General features: G+C 37.3%; 2 protein-coding genes across 19 annotated transcripts in view; one reads left to right on the plus strand and one right to left on the minus strand.

Annotated features, from left to right (window-relative positions):
• asb2a.1 (ankyrin repeat and SOCS box containing 2a, tandem duplicate 1) overlaps positions 1–11,632 on the plus strand; it is a 29,407-nt gene extending 17,775 nt beyond the window's left edge. For 5 of the 17 annotated variants that reach the window (XM_079887308.1, XM_079887312.1, XM_079887313.1 and 2 more), the window contains 2 exons: positions 3–102; positions 8,666–9,588. In XM_079887308.1, coding sequence (XP_079743434.1) covers positions 3–102; positions 8,666–8,834 — 269 coding nt within the window. In that variant the 3' untranslated portion in view covers positions 8,835–9,588. Of the gene's footprint in view, positions 1–2; positions 2,056–7,723; positions 7,844–8,665; positions 9,690–11,493 lie in introns of those variants that run through there. The other 12 variants (XM_079887310.1, XM_079887311.1, XM_079887319.1 and 9 more) reach the window with 5 other exon arrangements.
• A 447-nt stretch (positions 11,633–12,079) lies between these two features.
• The window catches only part of prima1 (proline rich membrane anchor 1), a 45,281-nt gene continuing 38,841 nt past the window's right edge, over positions 12,080–18,519 (minus strand). For both annotated transcript variants that reach the window (XM_079887322.1, XM_079887321.1), the window contains exon 4: positions 12,080–15,618. In XM_079887322.1, coding sequence (XP_079743448.1) covers positions 15,516–15,618 — 103 coding nt within the window. In that variant the 3' untranslated portion in view covers positions 12,080–15,515. The remainder of the gene's footprint in view (positions 15,619–18,519) is intronic.

The following is an 18,519-nucleotide window of genomic DNA, read 5'->3' on the forward strand; positions in this document are numbered from 1 at the left end:
AGTGCCTCCACGCCCACTCATGCAGCTCTGCAGACTGAAAATCCGCAAACTGCTTGGTATCAATAGACTGAAGAAAATTTGCAAGCTTCCAGTTCCTCCAAGGTTGATCAAATTCATAAATCATCAAGAACGAGAGCGAGAATTTTAAGCCTGCTTTTGAGTGTTATCTCTTACACAGAGTACAGAGAGAACAATGACATTAGAAAATCATAAACTTCTGTTTACAGAACTTGCACTGAGCTTAATTTATAGAATAAATGCCATTTACATTCTGAGTAAATATTTGCACAAGTATAACAAACAAATGTGCTGCTTAATAGTGGAAAAAGGCCATCAATGTTTTTATCAGACATAAACAGAATTTTACGGAACATTTATTAAATAAATTTAGTGGTTACATAGTACTTTGTCTATATATGTATGCTTAGAAAAAAAACAATTATATGGGGTGTTATTGGTGCCAAAAATGACAGATTTGCAATGTAGTAGAAATGTATTGAACGTATTAAGAAATATCAAAAATGGTAGGTGGATCCTGTTGTAAAACAAGAAAATCCACATCCAGGCACTAGATGCACCTGTGACTATACATTTTAGGACCTGACCACTAGATGTCTCTTGAGAGTTAAAACTGTCATATCCTGAACATCTATAGTCACAGGCAGTGTTTGTAATTAACTTTTTCACTCACCGGCCAATTTGGCTACTAATTGTTTAGGTTACCGGCCATTCAGAACTTCTAGCCCCCCCCAAAAAAAGACACCAAATTAACTATGTCACAGCTTTATATATAAAATTTCATACATATATAATAGGATTTCATACATTCATTTCTTATTCAAACAAAATCCTGTCATCCAGCAATCTCCTCCCTTCCTCTTTCATCCTCATCCTTTTCACCAAAAACATCCCACATCCCAAAGAACATCAAAAAATGTAGGACTTTGGAAAATAACAGTGTCTTTTCTGTTAACCAAATGCTTTTTAATCTTCGCTATTTCTTAAATGCAAATGAACAAGTGCGCCGGTATTTGTTGCGTAGTGACGTGCATGTTCAAGTAAGCCAGATATGCACAGATCCTGCACAATAGGCTGTATTTATCATGATGACTCACAAGTTTGGTTTTTGTGCTAAATCTGTGCAGATTTGGCTTACACAAACTTCCCCAGCAAAGTAAGTAAACATAAGTAACACGCAAAATTGGCTAGTGATTTGACAGCATTACTCGCTACAGTTGATTTTTGGGCAACTCGTTTTGCCACGGGTGTTAATTTCAAACCCTGATCACAGGTGTATCTATTTAGCTACTTCTTACTCTCTAGTGTCTAGCACCCTGACGAAGGCCTGTTTGGGCTGATACGCGTTGGTGTTTTTTAAGATGTAGCCCTATCTTACAATAAAGGCCTTTCTAACTATGTGAGTGCCTGGATGTGGATTTTCTTCTCTTTTTTACAACAGGATCCATCTACCATTTTTTATATTTTGTTCCCCCTCTGGAGCACCCATAGTTTTGTTAGTGAGTACCAGATGCACCCCTGGTTGAGATATTTTCTTTGTATTAAGAAATATACTTGATGTTTGTGTATAGTTTTGTATTTTTACTTTTGACTAGTTTTCTTAGTTGGGTGTAATTTTTTTTCTAGAATTTTAATGTTTTGTTTGCTTGCAAAACGAACCAATACTCAGTAATGCATCACACTCTTCAAACTTTAAATTCTATATACAGTAGGCCTACATTTTAAATGGGATCAATTTCCCTGATTCAGTCAGTGCTTTATTAGTTGTGACAATGCATATGTTTGAACAACTTGATTAATGATAGCATAGAGTTTCATTTTTCTCTACCTTTTTGGGCAAAGTATAAAAATTACATATAGTATTTTTTGGTCTTCACTAGCTGCTACTGTGTTCCGGCGAGAACGTACAAGAAGCTGAGCTCGTGAGACGCTGTCAAAACAGCTCATTGCAGCCACTGATTATATTGTTCATACAAAGCATCACTGCAGTATTTAAATTTTTTGTTTATTTAAATTAAAAGTTATGTTCTGATCTATTATTTTCTCTTGCTGTAATATTTTTCAATGTTTCTGTTACGTGTAGGCAGCAGGGACAAAGAGAGGTGAGAATACAGCTGTAGCAGTATTTATTGAAACCAAAAAGGGTCAAAACCAGGAGCAGGAACCATAATTAAAAGAGCAGGAACTCAACAGCTTCACACAACATGCAAAGACAACAACCGACAAACCAAGAGTGAAACACTGGGGAATATATACACAGGATAACAACAGGTTAACAAGGCACACTTAAAACTGTGGAATTGAATCAATGGAATGAATCACTATGGTAACAAACAAGACAAAGGTAAACAGGAACTAAACAGGAAAGGGGAAGTAATGATATAAGTAGAGCAGAAAATGCATTTCAAAATAAGAGTCCACAACAAGGAACCATGATACAGGGATCGTGACAGTTTAAATGGCATTGCAAAGTGAAATTGCAGGTGTTTTATAATTTTTTGTGAAAATATTTGGTAGTCAGAGGTGGGCTGGGGAGCACCAGCGTGGCCAAAAAGTTTGAGAACCACTGAGCTATACCCATTAATAGCAGGGTTGCCAACTTTTGAGTTTAGCTCAGAGTGAGACTTCTCCAACGGGGGGGGGGGGGGGGGGGGGGGGGGGACATTTTCAACTATGTTCAAAATAGTTGAACATTTCTATTGTAAAACAGTCACATATTAAATGTTTTCCACTTACATTTTGCCAGGCATTCGTTCACTTCTTTAATCATTCTGACATTGAAGAGCTAGACCGCTGAACTTTTAGTCGTCCTAAACAGAGCGGTGCGTATCAGAACAGCATCAAGAATATCAAATACATTGCAGTGAATCTTTTATTTGCATCTTAAGTTTATAGGCAATAATAATGACAGGTTTGCGAAAGTGTAGAACTCGGTGAGCTCGCGCAAAACACATCTTCAGGACAGCGACTCATTTAAACGCCTCTGATTGGCCAATGCGTTCAACAGACATGTCAGTGATAGGCCTATGTCACACTTCCTGCTTCCGGAACGCGGAGTAGGGATTCAGAACTTCCGGTCAACAGTATTTCTCCATAAGTATTTAGATTATCAGCCATAATGTCTAAACCATCCGAGGTAGAATGACCACGAGCTATGAGGTTGTGAAACGAAGGTTTTTGCTCCTGTAGAAGCTATAAGTTCGTATGAAATCAACATTGTTTTAAGAAAAACATGTTTTATCCGCGATCTTATGAAAAAAACTACACTACCCACAATCCTAAGCGTAGCAGCAACGTCTGCTGATTGGTCCAACTCGCTGTTACCATAGAAACGTTTACCTAACTGGCGAACGGCCCACCGCTGTTGTTGTAGTAGTGTACCGGGTTGCTCTGCGTCAGGACACAGACAGCCATAACTCAGCTTTCACGCTTTTCCACTTGAGAGTTTTCATTTACCATCCGAACCACATCATCATATGTGACTTCAGGCAGGTTGCGGAGAGATTTGGTCCAGCGGAATCTATCGGACTCCGCCATTGTAAAGAGCTAACCGGAAGAGCCGTATCCCTACTAAAAGACGTACTTCCGGTCTTCAATTTTTTCGTGATATAGGCCTATTGGCTACAATGCTCAACGCTGCCGTACGCCGTGTGTGCGCTACGGTTTAGTCTCTGTCTCGCATGCGTGCTCGCTCTAGATTCCGGGAGATTTTAACTAATTTTCGCCATAAATAGTGGTCCATCCAGTAGTTAAGAGCCTGAATTGTTTATAGCAATTCTGAAATTTAGTGCACACGAGTGGAAAAAAATACAGCACAGAAGAATGTCTAATTTAGCGTGAGATTTCTTTGTTAAGCGTGAGAGCGTGAGATTGAGGCTGAATGCGTGACTGTCACGCCAGATGCGTGAGAGTTGGCAACCCTGTAATAGGAACAGTATACTTCCTTGAAAATAAATTACAGTACAGCACTACTGGCACAACCCATAATGAAATAACCCTTCACAATAGAATATATAATACTTTACAATGAACACTGTTTACAAAAAAAGATTACAGAAATTTGATATCTAGATGAACTATTCCTTTACAACTAAAGAGAAAACAAGTTGGTTCTTCTATAATCTCAAAGCTGTGGGGCATGTGGAGCTTTATTAAAGGAGAAGTTCACTTTTAAAGGAGTCATAACCTAGTATTACCTTGGATACATACTGCTGTATTATAGTCTTTTAGGCCCTTCTAAAAAAGAAAAGTGGAAAAAAAATAAACACAGAGCTCCTCAGACCCTTATTTCTGAAGGCATTATTGTCTCGCGAGATCTGATGCGATATTTTGGCTGTCATGGACGGTCATTTTAATAATGCAAATGAGGGGCGCGTTGATTGGTGGCAGGAAGGAGGGGGGTTGACGCCGCAGGTAACGCTTTAGCATATCATTCCAAAATGACATCATGGCGCAAGTTGTGAATGAACCCGACCTGGCCGCGACCGGCTTCCCGGCCAGTGTATAAGTATGAGGCGCCGTTTAGAGCTTAAATCAAACTTCATTCACGCACACATATATGAAACACGCTTGCATACATACTAAGTAGTCACACATACATGTATATGAACTCTCCACGCACATACTCATATGAGACGCGAGCACACACACACAAACTCGCGCACATACTCGTATAAGACGCGAGCACACACACACACAAACTAGACGGTGCCTCATATATAAGCGTTAGGCAATCAATATACAATAGCCGAATTCATGATGATCTCAGTCATTTGTTGTTTGCAAAGTAACGTTAGCAGCCATTCCCCATGTTTACCTCGAAGCTAATACTCCCGCTAGCATACAATAGCCGCATTAGCAGTTAGCTGCTGTTTGTTACACACAGTAGAGCAATAAAAACTCAGTCTTACCGTTTCAATTTCAGGCAAGTCTCTGATGGTTGGAATTGCACCTTTTTCCAAACAGAGCTTCGAGGCCAACTTCGCCTGATATTGCCCCAAATTTGTGTATGATTCCTGTGTGAACTGTTTAGCGCAGACTCCTAACGATAAGCCAGTTGAAAGGGTTGTTGGGACAGCGTCATTAAAATGAATTTCATCCACTGGTCCCTGATAGTTTGGTCCGTTTTTGGTAGAGAAAACACATTTACATGTTGTTTGTGGCAGTCAACCACAGAGCAACTCAGGTGTGTACTCGTTTCTCCATCTTTCTCGACTGAACTGAATATGAGGGGGAGAGGGGCGGGCTTCCCGCGGCATAGGTTTGCGGTGTCCATATATGGTATATCCTGCCCCGTCATGACGTCAAGACGGGGCTGAAATCAAAATCTCGTATTTGAGTGCGCGTGCACGCGCGCTGGTTTATTTACCCTGAGGTAAACAAACGCTTCACTTTTAAATATCGGCTTCCCGGCCAGTGTATAATCGTTAGGCAATCATAACATACATTGATTCTCGTGGAAAAGTGAAAATTGCAGGTTATGACTCCTTTAAAATGAAAATTCTGTCATCATATACTCACCCTCATGTTGTTTCAAACCTGTATGAATTTCTTTCTTCTGCTGAACAGAAAGGAAGATAATTAGAAGATTATCAGTAACCAGACAGTTTTTGGGTCCCAATGACTTCCATAGTATTTTTTTTCCTACTATGGAAGTCATTGGGACCCAAAAACTGTCTGGTTACTGATAATCTTCTAATTATCTTCCTTTCTGTTCAGCAGAAGAAAGAAATTCATACAGGTTTGAAACAACATGAGGGTGAGTATATGATGACAGAATTTTCATTTTAAAAGTGAACTTCTCCTTTAATAATCGAAAAAATTATCAAGGATAAACACTGGAGAGCTATATGTGACAGTTTATCTGTTCAATGAAATTCCTTACTCACCCGTTGAGTAAAAAAACACCATCTCCGTGACACTTTTAAAATCCCTCAGTTCTCGCTATCTCCGAAAGCCAAGCCAATGCTGATTCTCGTTTTATTACGAGCTCTGTGACTGTTGCGTTCTTTTTTTGCCAGTAGACTCTCCTCTATTAGGCGTTAAAAAAACAACAACAACAACGTGATTCCCCGAAGGTTCGATATTTAGCGTGCTATTCTCTGTCATTGTGAATGTGACAAAGAAACTGTATTAACAATTAAGTGGCATGGCATCTTACACACAGAAACCACTGGCACATGCAGCTATGCTTAGTGACACATTCAGTGGCACATCCGGTTGTCATTGGCATGTGCCAGTGGATAAAACTTGTGACGTGCCGATGGATTGCGTCGTGCCACTGACATTGTTACGGAGCATGTCGCCATATGTTATGGCACCTCCCAATAATGCCGCTGTTTGCCGGAGCATTATGTAGATTGTGTAACATACGCACTTAACTGCAGTATGACATTTAATTAATAATATGTTGCTTGTTTATATATATATTTACATAGTACAATTATATATATTTTTTTTAAATCACTAAATTTGGCTATTTAGGATTTAGTATTACAAATAGATCAGTATAACTGCTCAACTCTTCTGTCAGTCACTACTGGAGGAGGACCCAATCCATCAGCACGTCACAAGTTTTAGTGGCACATGCCACAATCCACTGGCACATGTACAAGTATCGCATGATGCAATCCACTGGCACGTCACATGATTTAGTGGCACAAGCGCATCTTTTGACGTTCCACTGGCACAAGCCAATAAAATCCAGACGTGCCACAAAGCACAGCAGCATTTGCCAATGGCTTCTGTGCGTAAGATGCTATGCCACTTAATGTTGATATACTGCTACATATTTTCAATGCCACTCCTACACCATACACATGTCCAAGTGGCCCGGAGCAACTTTTCTTTATTTACGGATCTGACGGTACACCATCCCACTAGGTCTAAATTATAAACACTTATAATAGGCTTACCACAGAGAATGAGGGCAAGAAAAAAAGTTAGCCTACATGGTGTACCTTTAAACTACAAGTTAAAGCATAGGCTACTGTTTGCATATCTGCTTTCACATTATTGACACAAAATCACAGGTTCTCGTGTAAATGAATGATAAAATATTCATTTTTGGGAGATATCACCTGAACAGAAATATTACCCTTTACTCATCAAATTGAGAAAAGCTGGCCTACAGCTTTTTCTTCCAGTTCTTTTACTCAAACTACTTAACCTAATTGAATACCCCTGCATTTTACATACCTTTTTCAAAATATAATTAATAATACATTAAATATAGAGTAACTTTTTTTTAATAACTAATTTGTGTTAATTAATGTATGGCGACGAAAAGAAAACGTGTTAGTTAAAAACGTTTAAAAAAACTTGTTCGTTAAAAACTCAAACGATTCAGAGTAGCATATAACGTCACGTATGGGAAATTATTCAGTATTTTCATTCATTCATCCATCCATTCATTCATTCATTCATTCATTGCTTGTGACTTCAGAAATCCAGCATCCAAACTGCTATTTATTTATGTATTTACTGCCAGAACCTGATGTGAGATGATCCACCAATCAGAGCCTCCTTAATCTCAATCAATATTTTTGATTGGTTAAAATTATTGGAGACGTGTTTTTCCCGTGGGTGCTATGATATGAAATAAATAGTAAATAGATACTTTTTTTTTTTTTTTTTTTTACTAGTTACTAATTTACATAATGTTGTCAGTAATAGTAACACCGAAGCTGTCTGTATGCCCTTGAAGGTGGGTGCTACCCCGACCTGAACTTTTTCAGGTCAGTTTTGATGTCAGCCAGAAAAGGCTCTTTCCAGATGGCCAGACTGCTTGTTGAGAGCAGAACTGATGGCATTGCCCAGATTCCCAGTATGTCTACTCCTTTTCCAGCCAATGCTATGCTCTGCTTGAAGTTCCTCCTGAAGTATCTCATGTACATCAACATTCTGTCCTGACTTTTCGGATTGTTTAAATGTATCATATTTATTTATTATATTACTTTGTATTCATTTATTTATTTATTATTATTGTGTTTGTGTATGAGGTTTCTAATCTAATTTTACGTATTAAATATAATATTACATAAAATTCAGATATATTATATAAAACAAAACAAAAAATTGAATTGACATTGCTAGATACAATTTTAAATATAGTTTTCAGCTGTTAACAAACTGGTTATATTATATTTGATTGCAATTAAAAGATATGTGCGACAGAAATTGTGCCTTAATAATTTAGTTTAAATCACATATGTTGGACCAGGCTCAATGACTATTAAAAAAAAAAGTCTATTTTAGAAATATATTTAAGCCAAAGTGAACACTATTCACAGGTTTTGTTTTTGGTAATTATTTAATGTCTTTATAAAATAACCACAGGGTGGCAATGTAACTCCATAGCTAATAAATTGAGAAAACTAGAGGGTCCAGATAAGACAATTGGTGTTGCTGCACTGATGCATGAGTAAAGACATTTGTTGTGTATTGTATGCTTATCATTTAGTAGTAATATTTGAATATATTAGAACATTTGATAGCCTATAGTGTAATATTTCTTTGTATATTAATAGAAATGCATATTTCAGTTTAACCTAGAAGAAATATGAAACTAACACAAAGCACATATGATTTCATCACTGATTTATAGGTATTTTCTCTCTTTTTCCCTCTCTTTTTCTCTCCCTTTCAGAGCCCAGGAACCCGTCATCACTCTATCCCACAACTGCCCACTATCATTAAAATTTGTGAGATGGGCCAAACCACAACACTCGGTCTTGAGCTTTGTTTTTGTTCATCAGTTTTCCATTGCGGCATTTATGTGGATGAATGGCCTTAGAAAGGTCAACGCTGAACATTGATTACACACCTCGCTGTCAGAGGGGCATGGGGGAGAGGGGTAAGTGGCCATTTGTTTTGTGCAAACTCTTTTAAATGGCCAGAAATCTTCAAAAAGTGCTGGCAGAAGAGGCAGGAGCGTTGTAGGGCTCTCCATCACACTCTGGCACCGGTTGACACTAGAGCTGTTTAAGGGCTGACTTTTCCCCAGGCATCCAAAACTGCAGAGTGTGACTGCGGTTTTATTTCATGCAGTCAAATGGTAATGAAATGAAAGCTAAACCTACCTCAAAACATACACTGTAGAAAAAAACCTGTTGTTTTTTGTTGTTGTCCCCAGAATAATTCTGTAAAAATACAGTAAAATGTAAACATTTACAACACAACCTGTACATTTTACAATATAAAACTGTAATTTACAAAAATAAATACTTAATAATTATTCAAATTAAAATCTTACAGGGAATTCTGGGAATGACAATTATTTGATTGTGTTCTTTTTTATTTCCAAAAATGGCACATTTAACTGTGCTTTACTGTAAAATTACGTAAAGTTAGATCTGTAAGGGAACTTACTGTTAACCAATTAACATGTTTTTACTGTAGCATTTTTACAGCCTTTTAAAGTTAAAATTACAATTTTTTACAGTGTACATTTTTACAGGGCTGCTCTCGTCAAATGTTTTATTGTCTAATAAAACATTTTTACTGTCTATCCAGATTGAGACTGATAGGCTATTGCTTTTATTCAACAGTTCAATAAACAAGATATATAGTATTTCACATTGTTGCAAATTTTGCCCACTATATTTTTGCTCCGCTAATAAAAATAGCTCCAAACTAAGCCAAAGCAAATGCGTTCCTGAACAACACACGAGGTGTTTTTCATTTCTGAATGAATCGTTTAAGTGCATGATTCAAAGACTTGCTTATAAAGACAGTCCAATTGTTTCATTCTTAAATGAATCAGAGGTATTGAAAAAATCAGTTGAGAGGACTCGACTCACTCAGGTTGTTTCATTCCTCTCAATCAGTAATTTTGAACGAATAGTTTGAATGAATGATTCAATGATTAGCTCATAAACACACATCACTTGTTTCGTTCTTAAAGTCCCCCTGTAGTCAATGATTTTATCCACTCATCTTTGATCACCAAAATGACACATTTAAATGTTTTTTCCCTAATTTTTTTAATGCCTTGAAATAGCTTGAATGTACTCTACAACACCCTTGCCTCATTTAGTATACGCGGTTCTATGAATATGCAAATTAGCCCCGGCTCCACTCACTCACGCTAGCTCAGAGATCCACTCGTTGATGATCACACGTTGACTTGATTGGTTCCAAGGTAGTTTGTGACGTCAGAAACACACTCAGTCATACTCAGCAATGGAGTTGACTTATGAATTTGCACATGGTTTGTCTTAAAGCATATTAAAAACACCACATAGACATATAAACAACATTAAAAGCTTGATTTTCACCACTGACTTTAAATTAATCGTTACTGAACAAATCAGTCAAGTGGATGATTCCTTGACTTAACCACTTAACTGGTAGTGGAATAAAAAAACACTTCATGCACTGTCGCAGCTTTAATATATGTAGCGGAGAGGGAGGGGCTGTCAGACTCTGTTGAATGACAAAATAATAACCTTATCATACAATACATGGTTAAGTACTGTATATGAAGACCTCCCATGCAAAAGCCTCTAAAAGCCACCTCTGAGATAATAATATTGAGTATACGTTCATCAAATACTTTCACTACTAAATCCCAGCCTCAGCCCATTCAGAAATGCCGGTACTTGGGTAGAAACCTATACATAGGAGCCTGATAAAAATGTTAATATAAAAGAAAAATTTTAGACTAGGTTTTTGCTTCTGAAGTCTTCATATAGCATATAAGGGCATAGTGTAGCGTGTCATTCGGGACACAACTAAAGAAAAACAATGGACAATGGCCCATTGTTATATCAGCTTATACAATCAAATGTGTGCAATAGAACTAACTGTAACGCATGCCGTAACGCACAGTATAGTTACATCCCGGTTCTGGGTGGAAAAAGACTGAACTGAAACCAATAACTGATGGTAACCTTGTTGAGGTTTCTCACCATTGAAACAAGTCTGAAAACATCTCTTCAAAGAACAGCCTGTACAACAGAGAGGTGCATTTTTCACAGATGTTGTTGTTGTTGATTCTGAGGCTTGGACCAATGAGATGCAAATGGGTGCAGCCACATTAGCAGTGGTGCATTGGTTTTGTTTATGGGGACAGCAGAAGGATTATCCCCTCCAGTCCATTTCATTTGATCCATATGGCCCAAAAGGCCTTAGCTTCAGCTGTGCCACAGCTTTGGAGCCACGGTTGAGTTTGTTATTGTCCCAACTCAGGCTGAATGCAGTGCTACAAATCCTGACAATATAATATGCGCAGTCAGTGCTCTCTCTACAATGACACGGACAGAAAAGCAAAGCTTCTTTAGTGTTCTGTTTACTTATTACAAATGTTGTGCATGCACACTGAGCAAAGTTTAATTCAATCTATCATTTTCATATGATTTCTCGGTGGAATCATCGATTACAGGGCTGTCATGATGAAGTCATATATCTATAGATTTGTGTCATCGTCTAAAAGTGGACCCCTTTCTCTCTATCTCTCTCTCTTCCCATGAGCAGGAGCTGAGTAGAGCGATTTACAGGCTGTCGGGTTGGCTTTGTTCCCGTGTAAGTCAAGTCTCGGTGGAGAAGAGACGCATCAGTGCTCCAAATGGCCCCAGCCGTCTCATTGCATTATCTTCAAATGGCACGTCTGATGGAGAAGTTAGAGAACAGCTCTCCTAGCTTCTCTCATTTAGAGATGCCTCTCTTATTAACATGTTCTGCACCTAGATAGTTGTGTATATGTTCAACTATCTTCATGGGTTTGTGCTATGTTATATGTCCTCTCAATCTCAAGGAACGGCTTGAGATCAGCACTGCATTAATACTGGGTCACCTATTATAAAGGGCGATTATGAGGAAGCTTTGAAAGGTGAGAGAATCAACTACTCATTCTGCCAGCGGCAAATGCATGATTGCCTGGAGGAAAAGGAGCTATGCACATGAAAACTTGTTGATGAATTCATGAATGCCTGCACTGAAACACACTTATTTATTTAATAAATAATTATTATAATATATGTATAATAATATAAGGTATCGTTGTTAAGGCACTTTCATAAATATTTGTATTTATTTATGAGTTATTTAGGCTATTTATTGTTAGTCATTTATATGTATACAGAATGTAAGATTTTTTTTTTTAATGCAAGTCTTTTATGCTCACCAAGGCTGGATGTATTTGATCAAAAAAGCGTAAATTATTATAGTAATATTGTGAAATATTATTAAAATGAAGATATTTGAATAATTAAAATTAAAATAACAGTTTTCTATTTGAATTAAAAATCATGCTACTTTTTTCAGGATTCATAGAAAGTTAAAAAAAAAATAGAAATCTTCTCTAACATTGTATATATGAAAATGGCTTATAACCTGAACTGTTTATTTCTGAGTTTCAGTGTTTTACATACATTTCAGAGACCTGTGATGTACAATGAGAGCATTGGGTCTGAATAATATGAAGCCGCGGACAAATAACTTTGACTGACTAGAAGCCGCACTGGTGCCTGACTAATTGACAGTGTAAACATTGTAAAGCATCAGCTTTTTCACGTGAAACTGACTGACAGACAGCAGACTCGGCCTTCAGGTTCTCCAAGCAATTTATCATCCTTATCCACACTGGGGTAATTTATCTGGCAGCACAGAGAAAATATCTTTACACTGTGGTTCTTATTGGAAAGACATCTTGATATTCCACTTTTCTAAACTACCTGTCAAGCAAGGTGTGTCGGCAGACAGAGGTGAGCCGATAACATTTTCTCCCCACAGTTTCTCTCATTTAACTCCATCAACGGATTCACCCTTGCCTGACATGGAGGTTTTAACTGTCTTGGCTGAACTTTAACTTGAATAAAATGAAAAACAAATATTATACACCCAAATAGTATATTAAAGGAAAATTTTCTACTAAATAGAAAAAGAATAAAAGAAATCGTTTTATATGCGCGCGAGAGAAATCTCTCTTTTATAAAGAGTCCAACCAGGCCTTGTTGTTGCTAGGTATAGGATATTTTTAGGACAATAATTATATAGAGATAATTATATCTCAGATAGCAATTAATGGAATATAATTATCCACTACATAAAACCACAAAGCGTTCCAAGGTTGACAGATATCAGGCATCAACAGTGTAATGAAATCAGATATTTATAAGCATACGCTGTTGACATATTATAGCCTATCTACTATTTTCAGTCTGGAAAGATGCACATGTACAGAATTATGGAATTATTCTTCCAGTTTAACTTAGAGACCAAATGATTTTTGCAGACAAATAAGCACAAGATACAATTCAGTAGTACAATTTTATTTAAAACTAAAAAAAGTCAGCAAGTTGCAATTAAATTAGTTCAATGCACAATATATAATTGTTTTACATTTTGGTATGTGATGCATACATTGTGCAACAACCTCTGATTACTCAAATATACATTAATGGCTTGTTCCAGACAAACAATAACACTTATTCTGTTCTGACGACACATCGATTTATACTTATCCCTATAAACATTTTCTCTTACTCTGTACACACGATAGACTGTCAAGAAGGCAAATATTGATATGTACATTCATGCAATACAATTCTGAGTATCTTTGTACAGTATAATACACATATATCTTCAGTACGTATATCTTGTTGAACGGGTGAATGACTGTACAGTAGAGTGTGAGAATGTTTTACAGGATATGAAGAGAGATGTTTGTTTACATAAGCTTGTATTTTATGTAAACATCATTGCTCAGTTGTATATGGTTTTATATTATGATTCATAGTTCAGTGTTACTTTATGCATGAACATTGCATCACTGTTTTCTAAATACAACAAGCTCCTGTCTATAAAACAGATATTTAGATACACTGGATATACAGTTCTAATAAAATAAAATAAACAATAGAGAGGGTCTGATTGAGAGTGACATTACAAGCTAAATTTAGGGTTAAGCTTGTTTGATGAATCACCTTGATAGATCTTTGAAGCATCCACTAACCCACATGAAATCACAGTATTAACCACTTCAAAAATAGCTATAAACCATCTTAGTAAAAGTATGATAAGTACCATCCTAGATTTTAAGAGTTGCCAGAGGGGTCAAGAAGGGACTTGATGTGAATCTAGAATGATTTGCAAGCATCCCCAAGACTCGAGATGGACAACAGGCCACAAATGATGACATGATTATCAAATCCAGTTACACTAGAGCACTGTTTTCTGTAATATTAACCTCACTGATTTCTGTTAGAGGAAATGACTAATGTAAAAATGTATATATTCCTCATTGCTTTAAGTTCTAGAAAAAAACAAATAATTTAAAGTTGAAATTGAACATTTATTAAAAAGTGTTTAATTTCATTTTATCATTTTATTTCTTGCTTCCCATTTGCAATATATCTAATTGGTGCAAAATTATGGACCACTTTCATATACAAATGTTACATATTTGAGAACGGGAATGTGTGGCTACTGAAAGGTAAACTGATTCTGGACATCCATCATATTGTGTCCATTACATAAATATATAACACAGAAAGCCAAACTTCTATATTATTAAAAAAGTTAGAGAGGTCACCTATGTTATGACCTTTAAAATCTCAACTACTCAAACAATTATTCATCTCAAAAGTAATAGTTAATCCATATTTCATACTGTACATAATGTTGTCTAAGCAGCCAGACATTGCTTGGACATTCACAAAAACTATACATTTCAGTTTTTGGTGTCTTTTATCTTTATAATTAGACAAAAAAAGTATAGATTTTAATATCAGCTATTTATCAGCCATAACATGAAACATGATTGATATTTTTCACATGTAGGCTACATCAGCCATATTTAGCTTGTTTAAAATGTATACATATCTATAGAATGATCAAACTTCAATCAGCTAACTAATAGCAATGCTAACGCTAGCATTGTGTTTTTGTATTATCAGCATGCACCTCAAAAACTCTATCCTTTCCAATTGCATAGTAACACAAACCGCAACACATTTCTGGATGTTTTCTTGTTCTCTATTGTATATTTGGTACACAAGTGAAGGATGAACCAATCCATTTGGACGCTCTAACAGACTCTATTAAAACAATGGGGCCAATGCGTAATTTATCCATTCAACACATTTACACAATCTACATGAGGTGAGAGAACCCTTAATGTTCAATGAGGGACACTGCAGAGACAGAGTTAAAGACAAAAGAAGACAAGAATTTAAAAACATCATTGCATTCAACAGAAAGTGCATGCGTTTATTTTATTTGTTGGTGTTGTATATTGTCATCAGGTTGAGTCTCGTGATACTCGTGCAGCTGCCAACATTGCTAGGAGTTTCCAAGTCTCCTCAAAGCCTGCTTATACTTGCCTATACAGTCTTTTCTTTAAACATCATTCTATGTCCCAAGAAGGGCAGCCATGCGGTTTACAGTTCTTAAATTCATAATATACCTTGCGTCCTTCTCATAAACCCAAACAGAGAGACGGTGGTGCTGTAGCGAACAGAATGTTCAGCTGTACATGCCTTGCTGTAACATGGCCACTATACTCCAGTGTTATTGGTTTCCACTACCTGCTGTTTACAGCGTGAGCTCATGGCATACTCCCCTCGGCTTGTGCCATTCTCTTCTTTTCGGAGGGGTTTCCTGGAAAAGAGAACAAAAAGAGGACACTTCAAACAACTATTTTTGCTCAAAGTGAGGATGCTATTGATCGGTTGTAGAGGCCTGAGCTAAGTCAAATGACATACAACATCTCAAAGGCAAACAGGCAAAACGGAAAACTAGGAATAGAAAATGCCAATAGTAGGGTTAAGATGGCCCCCTAAAGATCAATGTGCATTTACTTTCATATTTAGACGCAAGTTTAGCATGTGCAGGAGGTTGATGCATCAGCCAGTGAGTTAAGGAAAATGAATGGAAGCATTTGCTAAGTAGTCACAGCACAAAATGTGAATTATATTAAGCATTTGTTTTTACTAACATGTATATATATTTTAAAGTGTCATTAACGTTATATACTAAATCGACTATTCTATTTAAAATTGTTTTGACAATTTAGTTAAATAATTGAATAACCAATGTCAAACAAAACAAAATCCCAATAAAAGAGGTTAATCTGAAATGGAAAATGTATTCTGACTTATACAGTGGGGAGAACAAGTATTTGATACACTGCCGATTTTGCAGGTTTTCCCACTTACAAAGCATGTAGAGGTCTGTCATTTTTATCATAGGTACTCAACTGTGAGAGACGGAATCTAAAACAAAAATCCAGAAAATCACATTGTATGATTTTTAAATAATTAATTAGCATTTTATTGCATGACACAAGTATTTGACCACCTACCAACCAGTAATAATTCCGGCTCTCACAGACCTGTTAGTTTTTCTTTAAGAAGCCCTCCTGTTCTCCACTCATAACCTGTATTAACTACACCTGTTTGAACTCGTTACCTGTATAAAAGACACCTGTCCACACACTCAATCAAACAGACTCCAACCTCTCCACAATGGCCAAGACCAGAGAGCTGTAAGGACATCAGGGATAAAATTGTAGACCTGCACAAGGCTGGGATGGGCTACAGGACAATAGGCAAGCAGCTTGGTGAGAAGGCAACAACTGTTGGCGCGATTATTAGAAAATGGAAGAAGTTCAAGATGACGGTCAATCTCCCTCGGTCTGGGGCACCATGCAAGATCTCACCTCGTGGGGCATCAATGATCATGAGGAAGGTGAGGGATCAGCCCAGAACTACACGACAGGACCTGGTCAATGACCTGAAGAGAGCTGGGACCACAGTCTCAAAGAAAACCATTAGTAACACACTACGCCGTCATGGATTAAAATCCTGCAGCGCACGCAAGGTCCCCCTGCTCAAGCCAGCGCATGTCCAGGCCCGTCTGAAGTTTGCCAATGACCATCTGGATGATCCAGAGGAGGAATGGGAGAAGGTCATGTGGTCTGATGAGACAAAAATAGAGCTTTTTGGTGTAAACTCCACTCGCCGTGTTTAGAGGAAGAAGAAGGATGAGTACAACCCCAAGAACACCATCCCAACTGTGGAGCATGGAGGTGGAAACATCATTCTTTGGGGATGCTTTTCTGCAAAGGGGACAGGACGACTGCACCGTTTTGAGGGGAGGATGGATGGGGCCATGTATCGTGAGATCTTGGCCAACAACCTCCTTCCCTCAGTAAGAGCACAAAGGAGTGGCTCCGTAAGAAGCATTTCAAGGTCCTGGAGTGGCCTAGCCAGTCTCCAGACCTGAACCCAATAGAAAATCTTTGGAACGAGCTGAAAGTCTGTATTGCCCAGCGACAGCCCCGAAACCTGAAGGATCTGGAGAAGGTCTGTATGGAGGAGTGGGCCAAAATCCCTGCTGCAGTGTGTGCAAACCTGGTCAAGAACTACAGGAAACATATGATCTCTGTAATTGCAAACAAATGTTTCTGTGCTAAATATTAAGTTTTGCTTTTCTGATGTATCAAATACTTGTGTCATGCAATAAAATGCAAATTAATTACTTAAAAATCATACAATGTGATTTTCTGGATTTTTGTTTTAGATTCCGTCACTCACAGTTGAAGAGTACCTATGATAAAAATTACAGACTTCTACATGCTTTGTAAGTGGGAAAACCTGCAAAATCGGCAGTGTATAAAATACTTGTTCTCCCCACTGTATACAGGCATGCAGTGTTTCCCCAACAATTTTTTTCAGAGACCCCCGAAACTACTCGTGTCGTGGAGCGGGCGTGTTACGGATACGTGGTGTTGTCATAGTCTTCAGAAGCTGAGTAATAAAGCTCTCTGCCAGACCTGTTTTACACCATAAATATTTTAGTAATCAAAAAGCATGCCTAATTAATTGAAATCATGAAACTTATACAATTATTAAACTTATTCAACATTTGCATGTGAATATTTACATATTTAATTGCCAATTTTAAACAAAGATATGTCATGATAGCAACAATTCAAATTGAATAATTAGCCTATAGTTTTTAAAGCAAAGATGTCTGAAATATACACCATTACTGAATAATAACCCCATGAATTACATTAACTATTATATTTTAAAAGTGTTGAGATGAGATTTTGTGCCATCTATGATCAAGGGAATAAATTAAAGGAGAACTCTGGTCAATTTTAACATTGAGCTCATTTTTTTGTAAATTTGGAGTGCTGTCAGTACAGAGAACAACGACAAAAATCGGTGTTGCCTACACCTTGTTATCCTCTTTTTAAAATTTGCACCCTATTGACTTATTGACAAGTTTTAAACCTGCTTTAAGCCTCTTAACATCCTTAATGTGTCATTACAAGTGCCCAGCCATGTGAGCGATTCCTTCAGAGTGAACACGGGTGAATCTGACTGCAGTAGATGTGAAAGATATTAATAAAAGTGATGTTAATTCAGCCAGCGCACATTCCTGTTTTTTCTTCCTGTTTTCGGTCGAAGTCCACAGTAGTCGATTGTCGAGTTCACGCGCATAGGTTTAGTTACCTATGATCACGCGCGTGAACTCGACAATCGATTGCTG

The sequence above is a fragment of the Squalius cephalus genome (assembly GCF_949319135.1).
Source record: "Squalius cephalus genome assembly, chromosome: 12".
NCBI classification, from domain to species: domain Eukaryota; kingdom Metazoa; phylum Chordata; class Actinopteri; order Cypriniformes; family Leuciscidae; genus Squalius; species Squalius cephalus.